General features: G+C 34.9%; 1 protein-coding gene across 6 annotated transcripts in view; it reads right to left on the reverse strand.

Annotated features, from left to right (window-relative positions):
- Positions 1-15,039, reverse strand: part of BTRC (beta-transducin repeat containing E3 ubiquitin protein ligase) — a 176,934-nt gene that overhangs the window by 74,446 nt on the left and 87,449 nt on the right. For 3 of the 6 annotated variants that reach the window (XM_079137959.1, XM_079137956.1, XM_079137957.1), the window contains one exon: positions 5,932-6,009. The exons of 2 other annotated variants lie outside the window; for them this stretch is intronic. In XM_079137959.1, coding sequence (XP_078994085.1) covers positions 5,932-6,009 — 78 coding nt within the window. Of the gene's footprint in view, positions 1-5,466; positions 5,539-5,931; positions 6,010-15,039 lie in introns of those variants that run through there. One more of the 6 variants, XM_079137961.1, reaches the window with a different exon arrangement.

Genomic DNA, 15,039 nt, shown 5'->3' on the forward strand with positions numbered 1-15,039 from the left:
AAATGACACAAACTTGTTACCAGGCTGCATTCTTTTAACCTTGCAAAAAGCTGCTTAAGAAATCTGTTCAACAGCCCTATAGCAAAACAAGATATAGTATAATGAAAATGGCTAGCAATTGGGGGGCTGAGAGGAGCAGGAATCTTCAGATATAGAGCAACATCAAATCATGTCCTGAGCAAGAATACAGGATAGAAAAAGCAAACTACAAAGTGACATTTACGGAAGCTGGAACTGGCTTTAAAAATACCCTGAAGATGTTACCAAATCTGGTTGAAGAGATGCAAAGCTGTATCTGATCTCATTCTATGTTGTTCTCAGGGCAGATTTTTTAGGACTGATGCTGCTGGGTGCAATAGGCTCCCCCCTTTCTCCCCTTTTCTTCTTCTTTTTTAATGATACATCCAGATTAAGTACCAAACACAAAATGAATAGGGCCCATATGGATTCTGACCGGCATATAAGCTGTTTCCTTTATAATTTATTCACGGTATCTCAACTCTCTATATGAAAATACACTTTTTATGGTCATTGCAACCCAGGAGTTCAATAATATTTTTCTACTAAGTCAATGATTACACAATTTATCAAAGAATGATTACACTGAAATAAAAATAAAACAAAACACCAACCCCCTATACAGTCTTCATTCCTCAAAGTAATTTTAAGAAAGCTAGTTATTAAATTGCTTCTTTTTGAAGAAGAGTTTTGTAGCTAGGCACAAATTGCCAAACTATTTTTTTTTTTTTTAAACATTATTAGACTCTGAAGGATTCAGCAGAAGTGGGAAGTTATATAAACAAATCACTTCATCAGATTCAGAAAGATCACTTTTGTCTTACTTAAGAGACCTACATTAATTACCTTTAAGGTCTTTTACATGGACTATTTAAAATATGTACAATTTATTTATTTATTTCAAATGAGGTGCTTCTTCCAAAGTATTAAATAATGTCTACAAATGCAAGAGCATTTTTATAAATAGGTAATTAAAACAGATGACTAAAATTAAGTCAAGCTGCAAAACATTACCCAGAATGCACTATGATTTTTTTTTTTTTTTTAAATAAACATCTCAGGCAATTTTTTCCATCCAAAGCCCAAAGCACTTCAGGAAAAAAAATAAAAATAGGGGGGGGGGAAGAAGTTTCATGGGGTAAAAACCACACACATAATGAAATAATGCCAAACCCTAAACTAAAGTATTTACAAGATAGTCCCTTAAGCACAGTTTGTCATACTGCAATTACACCTTGCCTAATGCCAAGCCAAAGTGCTTACTATTGCCACTAGAGGGAGAAGTGTCTTAACACAAAGCAATGGCAGATAGGGAATGGGTTTTCTTGAGCAATTATCAGAACAAAGCTCCCTTGGCTGTGTGTACCTTCTAATTACTCAATACAATTAAAATGACTAACCTAAAACAAATAGAAAAAAAAAAACAAAAAAACTGCCTGCCTGATAGCAGGGACTTCATTAAACCTTTTCCCCTCATCAATCAAATCAGAAAGAAGGGAATGCCATCATATTCAAACATTACAAAGCTCTTAAAGGAAGTAGATTCTGTGATGTTTGATTTTTTTCCCCTTTAAGTAAGAAAATAAGTGGCTCTCTTGAAAAAAAGAAATGTCGTGGTATTTACCCATCTGGATGCTGCTTGAAAACAAATTGTCCTCCAAAGAACAGAAATACAGTATGTTTTCTTTCAGTTCACTGGTTTATGAATGACTTTTTGTTGTTGTTTTTGTTTTGTTAATACACACTACAATGCCATTTTCTGTGTCAGTGATGTGCTTTTTCCTTCTACTCATCCAACTGTAGAAAGCAGCTATACCCATCAGACTTCCATGCTTAAATTGGCTATTTTAACTTTTAGCTCCTCACCACTGGTTTTTCCAGAACTACCCCAAGGTGATGTTTATAATAATGTAGGAATTTTTTGAGGGGAGGAAGAGATAGTAGGCAAAGAAAAGTTACTTATTTTTTTTTCTTTAAGTAGTTCCTTTTATAAGGTCCAGTCATTAACAGAAAATGACAAGAGTCATTTTTCTTTCAGCTGACAATTGTGACATTTTTCTAGCAGTGTGCAAGGTGTTGAAAACCTGGCAGCTGTTACCTCCTGGGATGAAGATACTTTTTTATCCTCCCTTGACAGTTTAACTCAGTGGGTCAGCACCTTTAAAGACTGCAAAGTATCCTTGAAGAGGATGGAAGCTTGAATTATTGCTCCCTCCCTAATCAATGTAAACCCTCACTGCAGGTGAAGGCTCCAGCTATAGAGGTGCATGGGGGAGGAAAATGTAATGCCCTGAGCCAGATGGTTTTTATCTTGTTTTTAAAGAATAAAGGAACAAGCTAACAAGGGAGACAGCTACTTTGTTAGCTTCTTGGCCTCTCTCATGGCTTTGCATCCCCAGGGTTCCAGCTACACAAGAGAAAGAATACAGAAAAACGTAAACACTTAAAGAAATATAACTAGAGGGTTGGCATCATGCTGCTTTCAAAGGGTTGAGAGAGCTCTACTCAATGCTTTATTTATCACTGCCCACGTTCTCAGGATGGAAAGTGGACACATACACAAAGGGAATGGGGGATGGAAGAAGGATTAGACAGCGGTCACAATTTACTCAATTACAGAGAAAGGCAGGGCTGACAGATCCTATTAGCACCAATGTGAAGCAAAGAAGAGTTGCATGTTGTAATGCTACATTTCAAAAAGTAATGAGTATTTTCATGTGCCCTGCCAGGCCTTTGCCCTCCAAAACAGATATGAATAAGAGCTACAAAAACAGTGGATGTGCTTTCCTTGGCTTCACATTTTAGGAGTAAAATAAAATTGTACCTGCTTTGAACACCCTTTAACTAAAGTTTATACTTCATGCCAAAAGATGAGGATTACTCTGAAACTAAGAAAATTAACTTTCTTTACTAGGATGCACTGCTTTTACTCCCTTCCATTCCCATATTCCTGAAATGAAATGATAAAGCAGGTATATAAAATGACTTGGAAACAGAGAGCCATGCTTCCCAACTTTCTTCTCCATTTCCTTTTCTAGTAATACCTTTCAGGTTTTGGAATTACTATTGTGGTGGCTTTATAATACAATTCAGGAAATGTTCTTTCCTGCTCTATTTTCAGAAAGGGTTTGTATATGATTGTTATTATTATTTCTTCCTTAATGTTAGTTGAAATCACCAGTGAAACCACATGAGCATTTGATAATTAATTCAATGTAATAGGCACAGAGTTATTCAAATTTTATATCATATGTGTTAGCTTTAGGTTGTATTTTTCAAGGAGTTTGTCCATTTCATCTAAGTCGTCATATTTCTGGCATAATTGTTTATATTATCCTGTTGTTATTCTTTTAATGTATATAAAAACTCTATGGATAATTTTTCTTTCAGTTCTTCAATATTTCATAGTTCTTCATTGTTGTCCTAACAACAGGGCAAAACTTTACTTTAGAATAACATATGTAAACTAGAAATTAGTTTAAAACAATACTAAATTTTCAAAACATAATTGAACTTTTTATAATCAATGGCAGGAGAGTTGCTGAAATCCCATTAGAAATACCTGTAAAATAATCTCAAGTTAAGGGACTGGCTCACATGATATAAATCTTACTTACATCAACATTAGGTATAACTAGTTATAAGGTGGTCTTGATTTTTTTTTTTTTTTTTTTGGTCTACAGAATATGACTACTCTATGTGCCGGGTGGGGCAGGGAGTGAGGTGGCAAATGGCACTTCCTTATTGTCATACCCGATAAAGAAAAGGAGGAGTTTAAACAGCTTATATATTATGTCCTTCCTTTAAAAAAAAAAAAAAAAAAAAATCAGCAGTGGGGTAATCAAGTTCAGGGCAGTCCTGGACAGCTGCCCTGTGACCCGCTTCTATTGACCCTTGCTATTCATCACTCTTCCCTAAGATTGAGAGGGCAAGCTCCTAGGGAGTGACCACCACAATAGACAGACACAAGCCAACAGTAATCTGGTTCTAGCAAAAAACCAGATGGCACTGCAATAAATTTACAAATCTGCATTCATGGGACTGTTAAAACACCCAGAAGCTAAAAGACTGAGGGCCCCCGGAGGATCTCCTACTTCCCTGTTTCTAAAGGCCATTTCTCTTTTCCAAGAACATTGAGTTCATGCTCTTCACAAAGAGAATGGAGATAAAACCCTTGACAAAGAAGGGAGGGCGGAAAGCCTCATGACCTAATTAATCTCCAGAGCTTGGATCTCAACACTGAATGACAGATATTAGAAAAATCATTTTAGAGCACTAGAGGAAAAAAAGGCTGTTAAATTAAAGTAGAGGGGAAGAAGAGAACCTTCTAAACAGCAATGGAAAAAACAACATCAAATCTCTTTCAAACGCTGCATAGAACAGATCTCGCGAGTAGAAAATGATTCAATAATGTATGCATTTATTTTTAAAATGAATCAGATTAGTCCCATGTGTGACCTGCTGGTCCATCTGTATGTGCTGGACTTAATAGGCACGATTCTCTCTCTTGCTTCAGTTTGAAGTATGAGAGAGATAAATTTAGTTTAATTTTCAACAGATCAGCCTATCCATTTTCCAAATGGACCATCTGGATCAGCCTATTAAAATTAATTTATAACTTTGCAGAGTGAAAATTCGTTTGTTAGCTTAAATAAAGTTGCCAAAACTTTTTGTCGTGTCATTGTTTTCTGATGGTTGTTTCTATATAGTGGGCAATGTTCCCACCTCCCAATTTATCTTATTCAATACTGTTCTATTGACTTAGATAAATTTCAAATAATTAAAACTGTATCAACATCAATTACTGATCATTTGGTTTTTGGTTTACAAAGCTTCCTGAACTGACTCAATTCCATGTAAAACAATTACTTTTATAAAGATGGGAGAAGTGCCTGTCCAAAAAACAAAGTTAAAAATGATCGGGTCTTGACTCCAATATTTTCCCTCTAAATTAACACAATGAAAAGAGCAGTCAGAAAACAGAAGTAGAAACACTCTACCATCAGTGAGGTCTGAGTTTCAAATCATTGACTTGCAATACTCATTTAACCTTGCCAAGCTTCCATTTTCCTCATCATATCCAGCAACTTTATAGGGTTACTAGGAGAATTAAATAAGTACCATGTTTGTTGTGGGTACTCAACAAATATTAGGTCTCTTCTCCTCCATCCTACAATGTCATAAATGCAAGTATGTTAAAATTATTTTTACTACTGTTGGTGCTCATCTTACCCAATTTTATATAAAAAAATTAATAAATGGCATATTTATTCTCTGGCAACACTTAAAGAACTTGTTTTTGCTTTCAATTAGTGAGAAAAATGTTAAGGGTTGCTATAGGCAGTGAGAAGGAAATTTTTGTGGCCAGTATTTTAGACATTTTATTTAAAAAAAAAAAAAAAAAAAAGAGCACCACAAACTTGAACATTCACAAGTAAAATGTGTTACCTTTTGGAGGTAGGGGCACAGCAGTGAACAAAAAATTTTTCAAAGTAATCATCGATAGTGGCCTTTACTTCTAGAAAAAGCAAACAAAATATTGCTCAAGCTAACTTAATTATAAGCAGATCTATTTTGGTTATTAACTTTTAAAAAATGTATTAAAAAATCTTAATAGGAAAATAAGGTTTAGGGTCAATTATTTTACCATCTGTACTTAAGAAGCATTTAATTTTTTATGAACAAGACTTTTGATTTTAATATTCACTACATATAACCAACTGACTATCTTATACCTTTTACACCTAGGATATTTTTGAAATTAGATATAATGTCACCTGATAGCTGGCTATGGCCAGATCAACTTCAGAGTATAAAACTCTTAATTTAAGTTCCAATGTTTAAAGAATGGCAAATCAAGGATTTCCTGTCTGTTGGTAGCTTTTTATTTTTAAGTAAGACTGAATTTCATACCTGTCTAAGTGAATTCTTCTCTGGTATTATCTTCCTAGGGGGTTCGCCATTATTACAGTCTTCTCTCTCTGAGGAATTCTGTGAAAGAAAGTAAGCTTTAATTCAGTTCTCATTATTTTCAATCTTATTCTGTGGGAGTAAACTGAATTACATTTCTAATTCTGTAAGCTAGAACATCATGTATATTTTATGTATTTATTCATTTGAAGATTTATATACATATAGATATATGTAAAGGAAAATATATGCCCATGTATATAAAAAAAATTTTGTATGCAGGGATCTGGGTGGAAAGTATTTCAGTTATATTTAAACACTGCTCAGAAGATCACATTGATTAGAATGTGATTACAAGTCCAGTTTACCACCCTTTGACATACGTTGACACTGGACATAAAGAAGTTCCAGCGCACACTTAGTTGATAACAAACCACAATAATTAACTCTCTTTTAAAGAATTAGTTTCCAAGTATTGTAAATGTTTGGTTAGTACAAATCTCCAAGTATGGATCCTAAAAAAGAATTTTTCTTCTGCTTCTTCTCATATTTGCTTTTCTTCAATTAAGTAGCACAGCTCTTAGCACAAAACAATATTTAATCGATGGTTTAAGATTAGAGTCCTTTCCTCGACAGTCTCACCTCAAATAGTAGTTAAGACTCTAAAATGTCAATCAGATTTGTATATAGTAAGGAGGGTGAAAGAACAATTCAAGTAAAAATGAGTTCAAAAGTGCTAAAAATCTGCTAGTTGACGTAATATAAATCACTATCTCAAGGTAAATTCAGGAAATTCAAATTATTAATTACTTGAATTCTATTTTCTGCAACTACATTTGTAACATTAACTTTTTTCTGAGGGGGGAATACCAAGGATTGAACTCAGGGACACTTGACCACTGAACCACATCCCCAGTCCTATTTTCTATTTTACTTAGAGACAGGGTCTTACTGAGTTGCTCAGCACCTTGCTTTTTTGCTGAGGCTGGCTCTGAGCTTGCAATCCTCTTGCCTCAGCCTCCCAAGCCGCTGGGATTACAGGCATACACCACCATGCCTGGGTGTAACATTAACATTTTAAAACTTGCAGTTAATTTATTTATTATATTACATATAGTCATCACATTCTAATTGGGGAGTTAGCTTATTTTTAGGTCCAGAAATTATCCAACATATAAATTTATCTGAAAAATTTCATGTACATGTGAAATTATTATATTATTATTAAACTATTATTACTATGTCTTAAACCTACATGTTATCCTTTTTTTTGCTTGTATCAGATATTATACTTTTAAAGATAGTAAAAGAGGAAAAATACATTGTTATCTAAGGCCCTTTCAGAAACTTCACCACTGGCTACTAGCATCTGTGTGCTTTGTGCAGTGCCGTAGCTGGCGTAACAGATCAGTCCCCCAAAATGTTTCTTTGGGGCAGAAACCTTTTATGAGACTTAACTTGATATTTCATAACTTTATGATTAAGGGATGCTAAAATGAAAACAAAGAAGAAAACTAGGCTAAAAGCAAAGGGTCAAAGAAGCAAACACTTCAGAGTTCTAAATTATTACCCTCACCATTTTGAAAAAGAAAGAAAAGGAATGGGAACTTTTGCCAAAAAATGGGGAAAGGGCTGGGGATAGTGCTACACACCTATAATCCCAGCACCTCTAGAGGCTGAGCTAAGAGATCTCAAGTTCAAGGACAGCCTCAGCAACTTACTGAGACTCTATGTCACTGGGCATGGGGATGTGGCTCAGTGGTAAAGCACCTCTAGGTTCAATCCGTAGTACCAAAATAAAGGGGAAGCGGGGATATAGTTAACTTAATGACAATAAAGCATGACAAATGAGGATACTAGGTGGTAGTGTTACAATAACTCTTAGCAAAGAGGAAAAAGAAAACCCATAAATACTTATAGTTCTTTTTAGATAGATTAACCAAATTTTTTTTTTTTTTTAACCACCATCAAAAATCAAAACAAAAAATCCAAAGCTACTGTTACGTAAGACAGGCAAGGCACCAGAGGCAAGGAATAGGTACCCTTCTTTTTTTAAATTATTTTTATTATTTTATTTTCTTAGTTGTAGTTGTTGGTGGACCTTTATTTATTTATTTTTATGTGGTGCTGAGAAGATCGAACCCAGTGCCTCACACATGCTAGGCAAGTGCGCTATCACTGAGCTATATCCCCAGCCCAATAGTGAAAAGGAAATGCAGAATGACAGTGAATAAGAGATGAAGAGTTCTAGTCTTGAGTGTAATGGGGAATGATGAAATAGTCATTTGTACCTAAGTGGTCACTTAGGTGGTCCTCAGAGGCTCTTCACCATTACTCAGGAGACTTCAGCAAGACAATGATTTCATTCTTATCTATGATGAAACCCAATAAGCAATGTGCTTAATTGCTCTGGATCAACAAGTAAATTATAGCCAATAAATTCTATTTAAGAGTACCTAGTTGATGCAGGCAAGAATTATCAATGGCGAATGTAGTGATGCACACCTGTGAGCCCAGCAACTTGGCAGGAGTATCACACATACTAGGTCAGCATGGACAACTGAGTGAGACCTGTCTCAAAATGAAATGAAAAGGGCTGGGGATGTAGCCCGGTGGCAGAGCACTTTCCTAGCATGCCCAACCAAGGCCCTCAATTCAATCTCTAGTACCCAAAGGGGTGGGGGATCATCAACACCATCACCAAGAAATGCAGAAATCAGTAAGTGAAAATTTGACAAATTAGCAGGACTGTTACATTACCTCAAAATATTTCTCTGTAAGATACTTAATATTTCAAAAGTTAAAATAGTAACCTTATAGTTATGTTCCTATTATAAGAACACATCATTACTTCTGAGATACCCCTTATCAAAACTACAAAACCTAAATCTAGTCATAAGAAAACATCAAACTAACCCAAAATGAAGGACAATCTATAAAATTACCAAACTACTCTGAACAAAATGTCAAGGTCATAAAATACAAAGAAAAAGTAATTGTTTCAGATTAAAGGAAATCAAGAGATATAATGACTAATGTTAATTTGTGATATGAGGTTTTCTTTTTCTATAAAAAGGACATTATTCGGACAATTAGAAAAATGTGAATAAGGAATATAAATGCGCTAATAATATTAAATTTATCAATATTAAATTTCAGATTGTTTTCCCACTTATTGTTTTAAAAATGTATTTATTTATTTTTATGTGGTGCTGAGGATGGAACCCAGTGCCTCACATGTGCTAGGCAAGCGCTCTACCACTGAGTCACAATCCCAGCCCTGCTTTCCCACTTCTAAAAACATACATATAAGCCAGGGTAGTTGATGCAGGCACAAGCCTGTAATCCTAGCTACTAGGGAGGCTGAGACAGAAGGATCACAAATTCAAGGTTAGTCTGAGTGAGTCAGTAAGACCCCATCTCAAAATAAGATAAAAAGGGCTGGGGATGTTCTCAGAGTAGCGTATGCCTGGGTTCAATTCCCAGTACTGGTGGGAAATTTACAAACAGGAAAATTTACTTTTTGGTGTATAATTCTAGGTTAGAAAAGAGCATACAGTTGTCTAACTACACCATACTCAAAGTATGAAATAATTCTATCATTCCCCATATCCCTTTGTAATGCTCCTTTATAATGAACCCACTTCCCACTGAAAATCACTGATTTTTTTAGCTCCATAATTTTCCCTTTTCCAGAACGTCATATGTTATATAACCTGTTGAAATTGGCTTTTTTTTTTTTTTTTTTTTACTTAGTACAAAATATTGGAGATCTAGTTATGTTGTTACATAAATTAGTATTTCTTTCACTTTTATGGACAGGTAATATTCCACTGCATGGATGTACCACAGTTTATTCATTTGATTTCCTGACTGATAATTTGTCCGAAGGTTCTTTAAAATGATGTCCTTGTTTTTAGGAAACATGCATTGAAACACTGAGGGGTGGAGGGATGTTATGTTTGTAACTTTCAAACAGTTAAAAAATTGATATGTAAATATATATGTGAGTATATGTGTATAAACAGAGATATGCAAATGTGATAATGTGTTAACATTAGGTGAATCTGTGTGAAGGATATAAGGGGATTCTTTTTACTATTCCTTCACTTTTCCACAAATCTGAAAATTATGTCAAAATAAAAATTAAATAATAGGTCAAATCTAGAATAAAATATATTAAGAGATGGGAGGGAGTAGTTAATTAAGTGAAAAATAAATTTTAGGGGTAACTGCATCCAATATAAGTAAAACTTATATTCTATTGCTTAATCCTAAACCAACTCTAAGAAAACTTGACAGTTGAGAAATACTCATTTCTAACACTCGTAGTGTTTCATAATAGTAAATAATTTGCAGGATGTGGTTGTAGTTCTGGAGTAATAACATTCTACAAACAGAACCAGTATATTAAAATAGTTCTGAAAAAGATTCTCTTAACTTGTTACCTTTTGTATTAATTCAAATAGTTTTTGTTTGTTTAGTTTTTGGTATTGAAGACTGAACCCTGTGACACTTTGTCACTGAGCTACATGCCCACCACTGAGCCATACCCCCAACCTCGCTAAGTTACTGAGGGCTTTGCTAAATTGCTGAGGCTGGTCTCAAATTTGCAATCCTCCTGCCTCAGTCTCCTGAGTCTCTGGGATTATAGGCGTGTGCCAACACTAATATCTCAAATAGTTATTTTTTTAATCTAGTTTACTAATTAAGAATTAAAAGGGGCAGAGTAAAAGCACCTTTGAATCTAACTTCAAATTAGAAGCTTTCAGATTGTAACACTGGCAGACATAGGAACAGAGGTTTAGGTAAATTAAAAAATGAAATACTGCTAAAGTTCATGCATGAGATCTCAGAGATTTATTTTGGATGAAATATTCTCAGATGTTAACCTGGAATGAATTAAGAAAAAGTAATTGAATTAAAAATGTATTCAGATGAAAATTCCAAAATCAACACATCTAAATTTAAAGCACTTTTTTGCCATTCTCACCCATTTCTAGATCAGCTCCTTTTCTCCCAATTTTTCTTTTTATTCCAGACTTACATTCTCAGAGTTGGCTTTTAATCTGTCTTTTTTTTTCTTTGAACATATCTAACCAATTTCCAGTCTATAAAGTTTCCTTTGAATCATCTATTTTAATACATCTGACCCTAATTTTACATTTCCACTGCCTCTCCTCTACTCTAGACCCCTAATATCTCTTACCAGTGCTATTAGTATTACAACCTTTTGACATTCTTGCCTAAATCTATATTTGTCACATTCTAAACACTACTGTCAGAACTGTCATTCTAAAAAGGTTACTTCATAATGCACCAATAAAAAAATATGGGGAAAAAAGGTTACTTTCCTGCTCAAAACTTTTTTTTTTTTTTTTTTTTTTAAGCTCTCTGACATCTACAGGATAAACCCAAACAACAACTACTACTACTACTACTTTTTTGTGCTGGGAATGTACTACTACTAACTACTACTATTGCTACTACTGCTACTGCTACTACTTTTTTGTGCTGGATATGGAGTTGAACCAAAGTTCTCAATGCAGTGTAATATTCATAATCTGGCCAACCTAATTCTGTATATCAAAGTGTCTGTACCATTTACAGAACATTCAGCATCATTCACCAAAATAAGAGCGCTTTCTTATCCCTGTGCTTTTGCTAATTCTATTCCCTTCAGCTTATTTCTCAACCTCTTTATCTACTAAAATCCTGGTTTGAATCAACTAAAATGAGACCTTTTCTGAGAAGCCTATGCTTTCTCCACCATCCTCACGCTCAACCCCCATTGGAAATTTCTCTGAATTAACACTTTATTTCCAATTTGGTACTTATTCTTTGTATTTATCTTTTTTTTAATGTCATACCTTTACATGAACATGTTTTCTTCCCCCAACCTGCAGTTCCTTAAGGGAGATAGAGTTTCTTTTTCATTGTCATATTCCAGTAGCTCAACACAAAATTAGAGACTATAAGTTTTAAATATGTTTGTTGGATTGAATACTGTTGCCAGATTACTTTTTAAACACCACTAATGTCATGGTGGTCTTTTTTTTTCCCAAGAACTTTTTTTTTTTTTTAGTGACTTTTTGTTTCCATGAAATTAAAAATTTAATTCTAGGCCTGGTTTTCAGGACCTTCTAGAATTTTCTGCCACATCATACCAAGTCATTTCTCTTAAGATATATTTTCTGCCATAGTTAAGTCTCACAAACATGTGATAGGCTTTTGAAACTTTTAAGCAAAAGGATCATTAATTCTAGTCTAGTTCAATTGATGATTATTTAATCTATTCAAGTTCTATACAATGTTAAAATGAGGTTCAACTGTCATTTTTTCCTAAGAAACCACATAATCACTCCATCTCTCCATCTTATTCTATTAGAAATTCCTTAACATTTTATCTCAATTTATACAATCTGACGATTACATACATTTTTGCAGTATAACTCAACTAATTAATAAGAATGAAAACTTATTGGCAAAAGTCTTGTAGCTCCCTCTTACTGCTAACACATTACATCTTATGCAGACAACAGATGCTCAATAAATAATTCAAACTTTACAACCACAGTCCAGTTAACTTAAACATGTTTTTCATAGCAGAGATATTTCAGTGATTGCCCAAATACAGTCCTTACTGTCTACTATTTATAATGCCAGTATGATCAGTTAGTGCAGGAGTTAGCAAGCTCTAGTGTGTGGCATACTTTTGCAAATGAAGTTTTCCTGGCACATAGCCACACCCATTTATTTACCTTTTGTCTATGGCTGCTTTCACACTACAATAGCCCAGTGTTCACAACAGATATCCTACAGCCCACAAAGCCTCAAATGTTCAGTAGCTGGCACTTTATAGAAAAAGCTTGCCAGTCCTTGATTAAGGAGGAAAAGGTTGTGCATAACCAAAGCAATCCTAACTTTTCAGAATGGGCATATAACAAGAAATGAAGATATTTGGATAGAAGCAAACAGCAGGGTCATAGCTAGGGCAATATTCTCCAAGACCTAGTCTAAGTGACTTATTTACTATTTTCAGTTATCTATTTGAATACACAATTCCTGATAACATGGATAATTAAGAGTTGATTATATAATCAAATGAAAACCTAATTCACTCAGTGATGAAAAGTCAAGCCACTCATAATGATGTATAATAATCTTGGAGTGAGCATCTTGCTCAAGGTTGGATGGTACAACAGAGTCTGAACCTGTTTAAACAGACATCTGTCTTAAGTAATACACTAGTTCTAAAACTAGAAGTAACATTTTTCCACCTATGCCATTCTTCATTAGCAGAATGCAAAGAACTCTGTGGGATAATCTTATCGTTTAGCTGCAGATAAATATTGTGGTGAATCATTAACTCTGGTTTTGAACTCATTTTAAAAATGGAATCAGTTGCTCATCATCATGTAGAATGGCAATCCACTTAAAGAAAAAAATTGTGGGACCAATTTCTACCAAATAGTTGCAAACATCACATTGTAAGCTTTACTTAAGTTAATAACCAGATTAATACTTTTCTCAACTTGTTATGTAACTTGGAGCTAATTACAGCCTCCAAATACACAATTTGCAATTTATAAAAATAGGAATTATTCCTTTACAAGGTTAAAAGGTAATTTAGCTTTAGCTACCTGAATAAAATCCTTCAAACTCTTCAATGAAAGGTGTGGGTGGGGGGCAGGTACACCACGTGTATATGTGTATATCTAAACAATTTTAATTAATCCTTCTAGAATACAATGGGAAAACTTAGATCATTTAAGTTCAGAAGTTGACTGAAGAATCCTATTAAAGGACCAGTTTCGGGGAAAACCTAAAGTGTCTTCGTAAGATAATATTCTGGGGCACATTTTCATGCACACTGCTTCTCCGGCAAGTTTATCATTTGACATACTCTATTAAACCACAACCACATCAAAGCCTCCCTATATACTGCTAAACTGAACAAATCCACCAGTTAAAGCTTTCAAGGAACGCTCATTTCTAGTGATATACCAATCCTTGTACAGTGCTGGGAACCAGACAGAATGTAAAGCGCTCACTGGAGCAACCAAACAGGACCTTCCATTAGTACTGCCTTACTCCCTGAGACGGAAGTCAAAAACTGCCAAGTCGATTTTTCCCCCTGCTACATTGTCCAACACTAATTATAAAACACTACAGATGCAGCCTTTCTCAAAATGCAAAGGGACTGTGTATATTTGCAAAGAACAACTATTTTTTATGCTTCCAAATTCTTAATCCTGTTTGGAGCTGTCAGTGGGGGTTAATGGAAGCCTTGGATAGGAGAATTCCAATCTGGTTGGCAGATGGATAGGTTGGTTATAGCTGCATAACTATGTCTTGCCTGCAGGCACAATTCAGAACACTGTTAAAGCAATATAAAGTCTCTGTCAAGCTGAACCATTTGGATCAGTAGCAAGGAGAAATAATAATAAAAAAGAAGTTCATTTCTGGGCCTTGTGCATTTATGCTAGTATGCAGAAACTGATTAATTGTCATAGTGTGCTGGTCTTCTATACCTCAGATTTCTACTTCTGGAGTAGATTTTGCATGCTAATATAATCATTCTCCCTCTTGAGACATTAGCAAATAATCAAATGAAAAACAGGATCATAATTTACTGAGATTCGAGCAATTCTCTATGCAAATTTGACTTGTTATTGCTGCTGCCTCGTTAATCTGAATGCCTTTGACAAACTCCTTTGATTTATGAACTCGTGACAACTCCAATGTGTATATATTTTGCTAGATTGACATTATCATTAAGAGTGGGTGGACTGAGCTCACATGAATGGCTGATTTTACTCGCTGGTGTCTGCTGCTCAACAGCTGAGCATCTCCTCCTCACAAAGCCCCTGAGCGGCAGGCTCTTCCCATCTTCCCATCCATTCATCATCTCGATGTTAATTGGCCCAGGCTTTAAGCAAATTTTCAACACGATTTAAAGGCACGATGACACTGATTACTGACCCTCTGCCATACGGTGCCTATTGATTAACCTGACAGAGATGATGAGCTTGAGGGAAGCTAGGTGTGTGGGGACCTCAGGGGGAAAAATATATTGTCTACGCAGGCAAACACTTGTCATTACCTCAT

The sequence above is a fragment of the Sciurus vulgaris genome, assembly GCF_902686455.1.
Source record: "Sciurus vulgaris genome assembly, chromosome: 4".
In the NCBI taxonomy this organism is placed as follows: domain Eukaryota; kingdom Metazoa; phylum Chordata; class Mammalia; order Rodentia; family Sciuridae; genus Sciurus; species Sciurus vulgaris.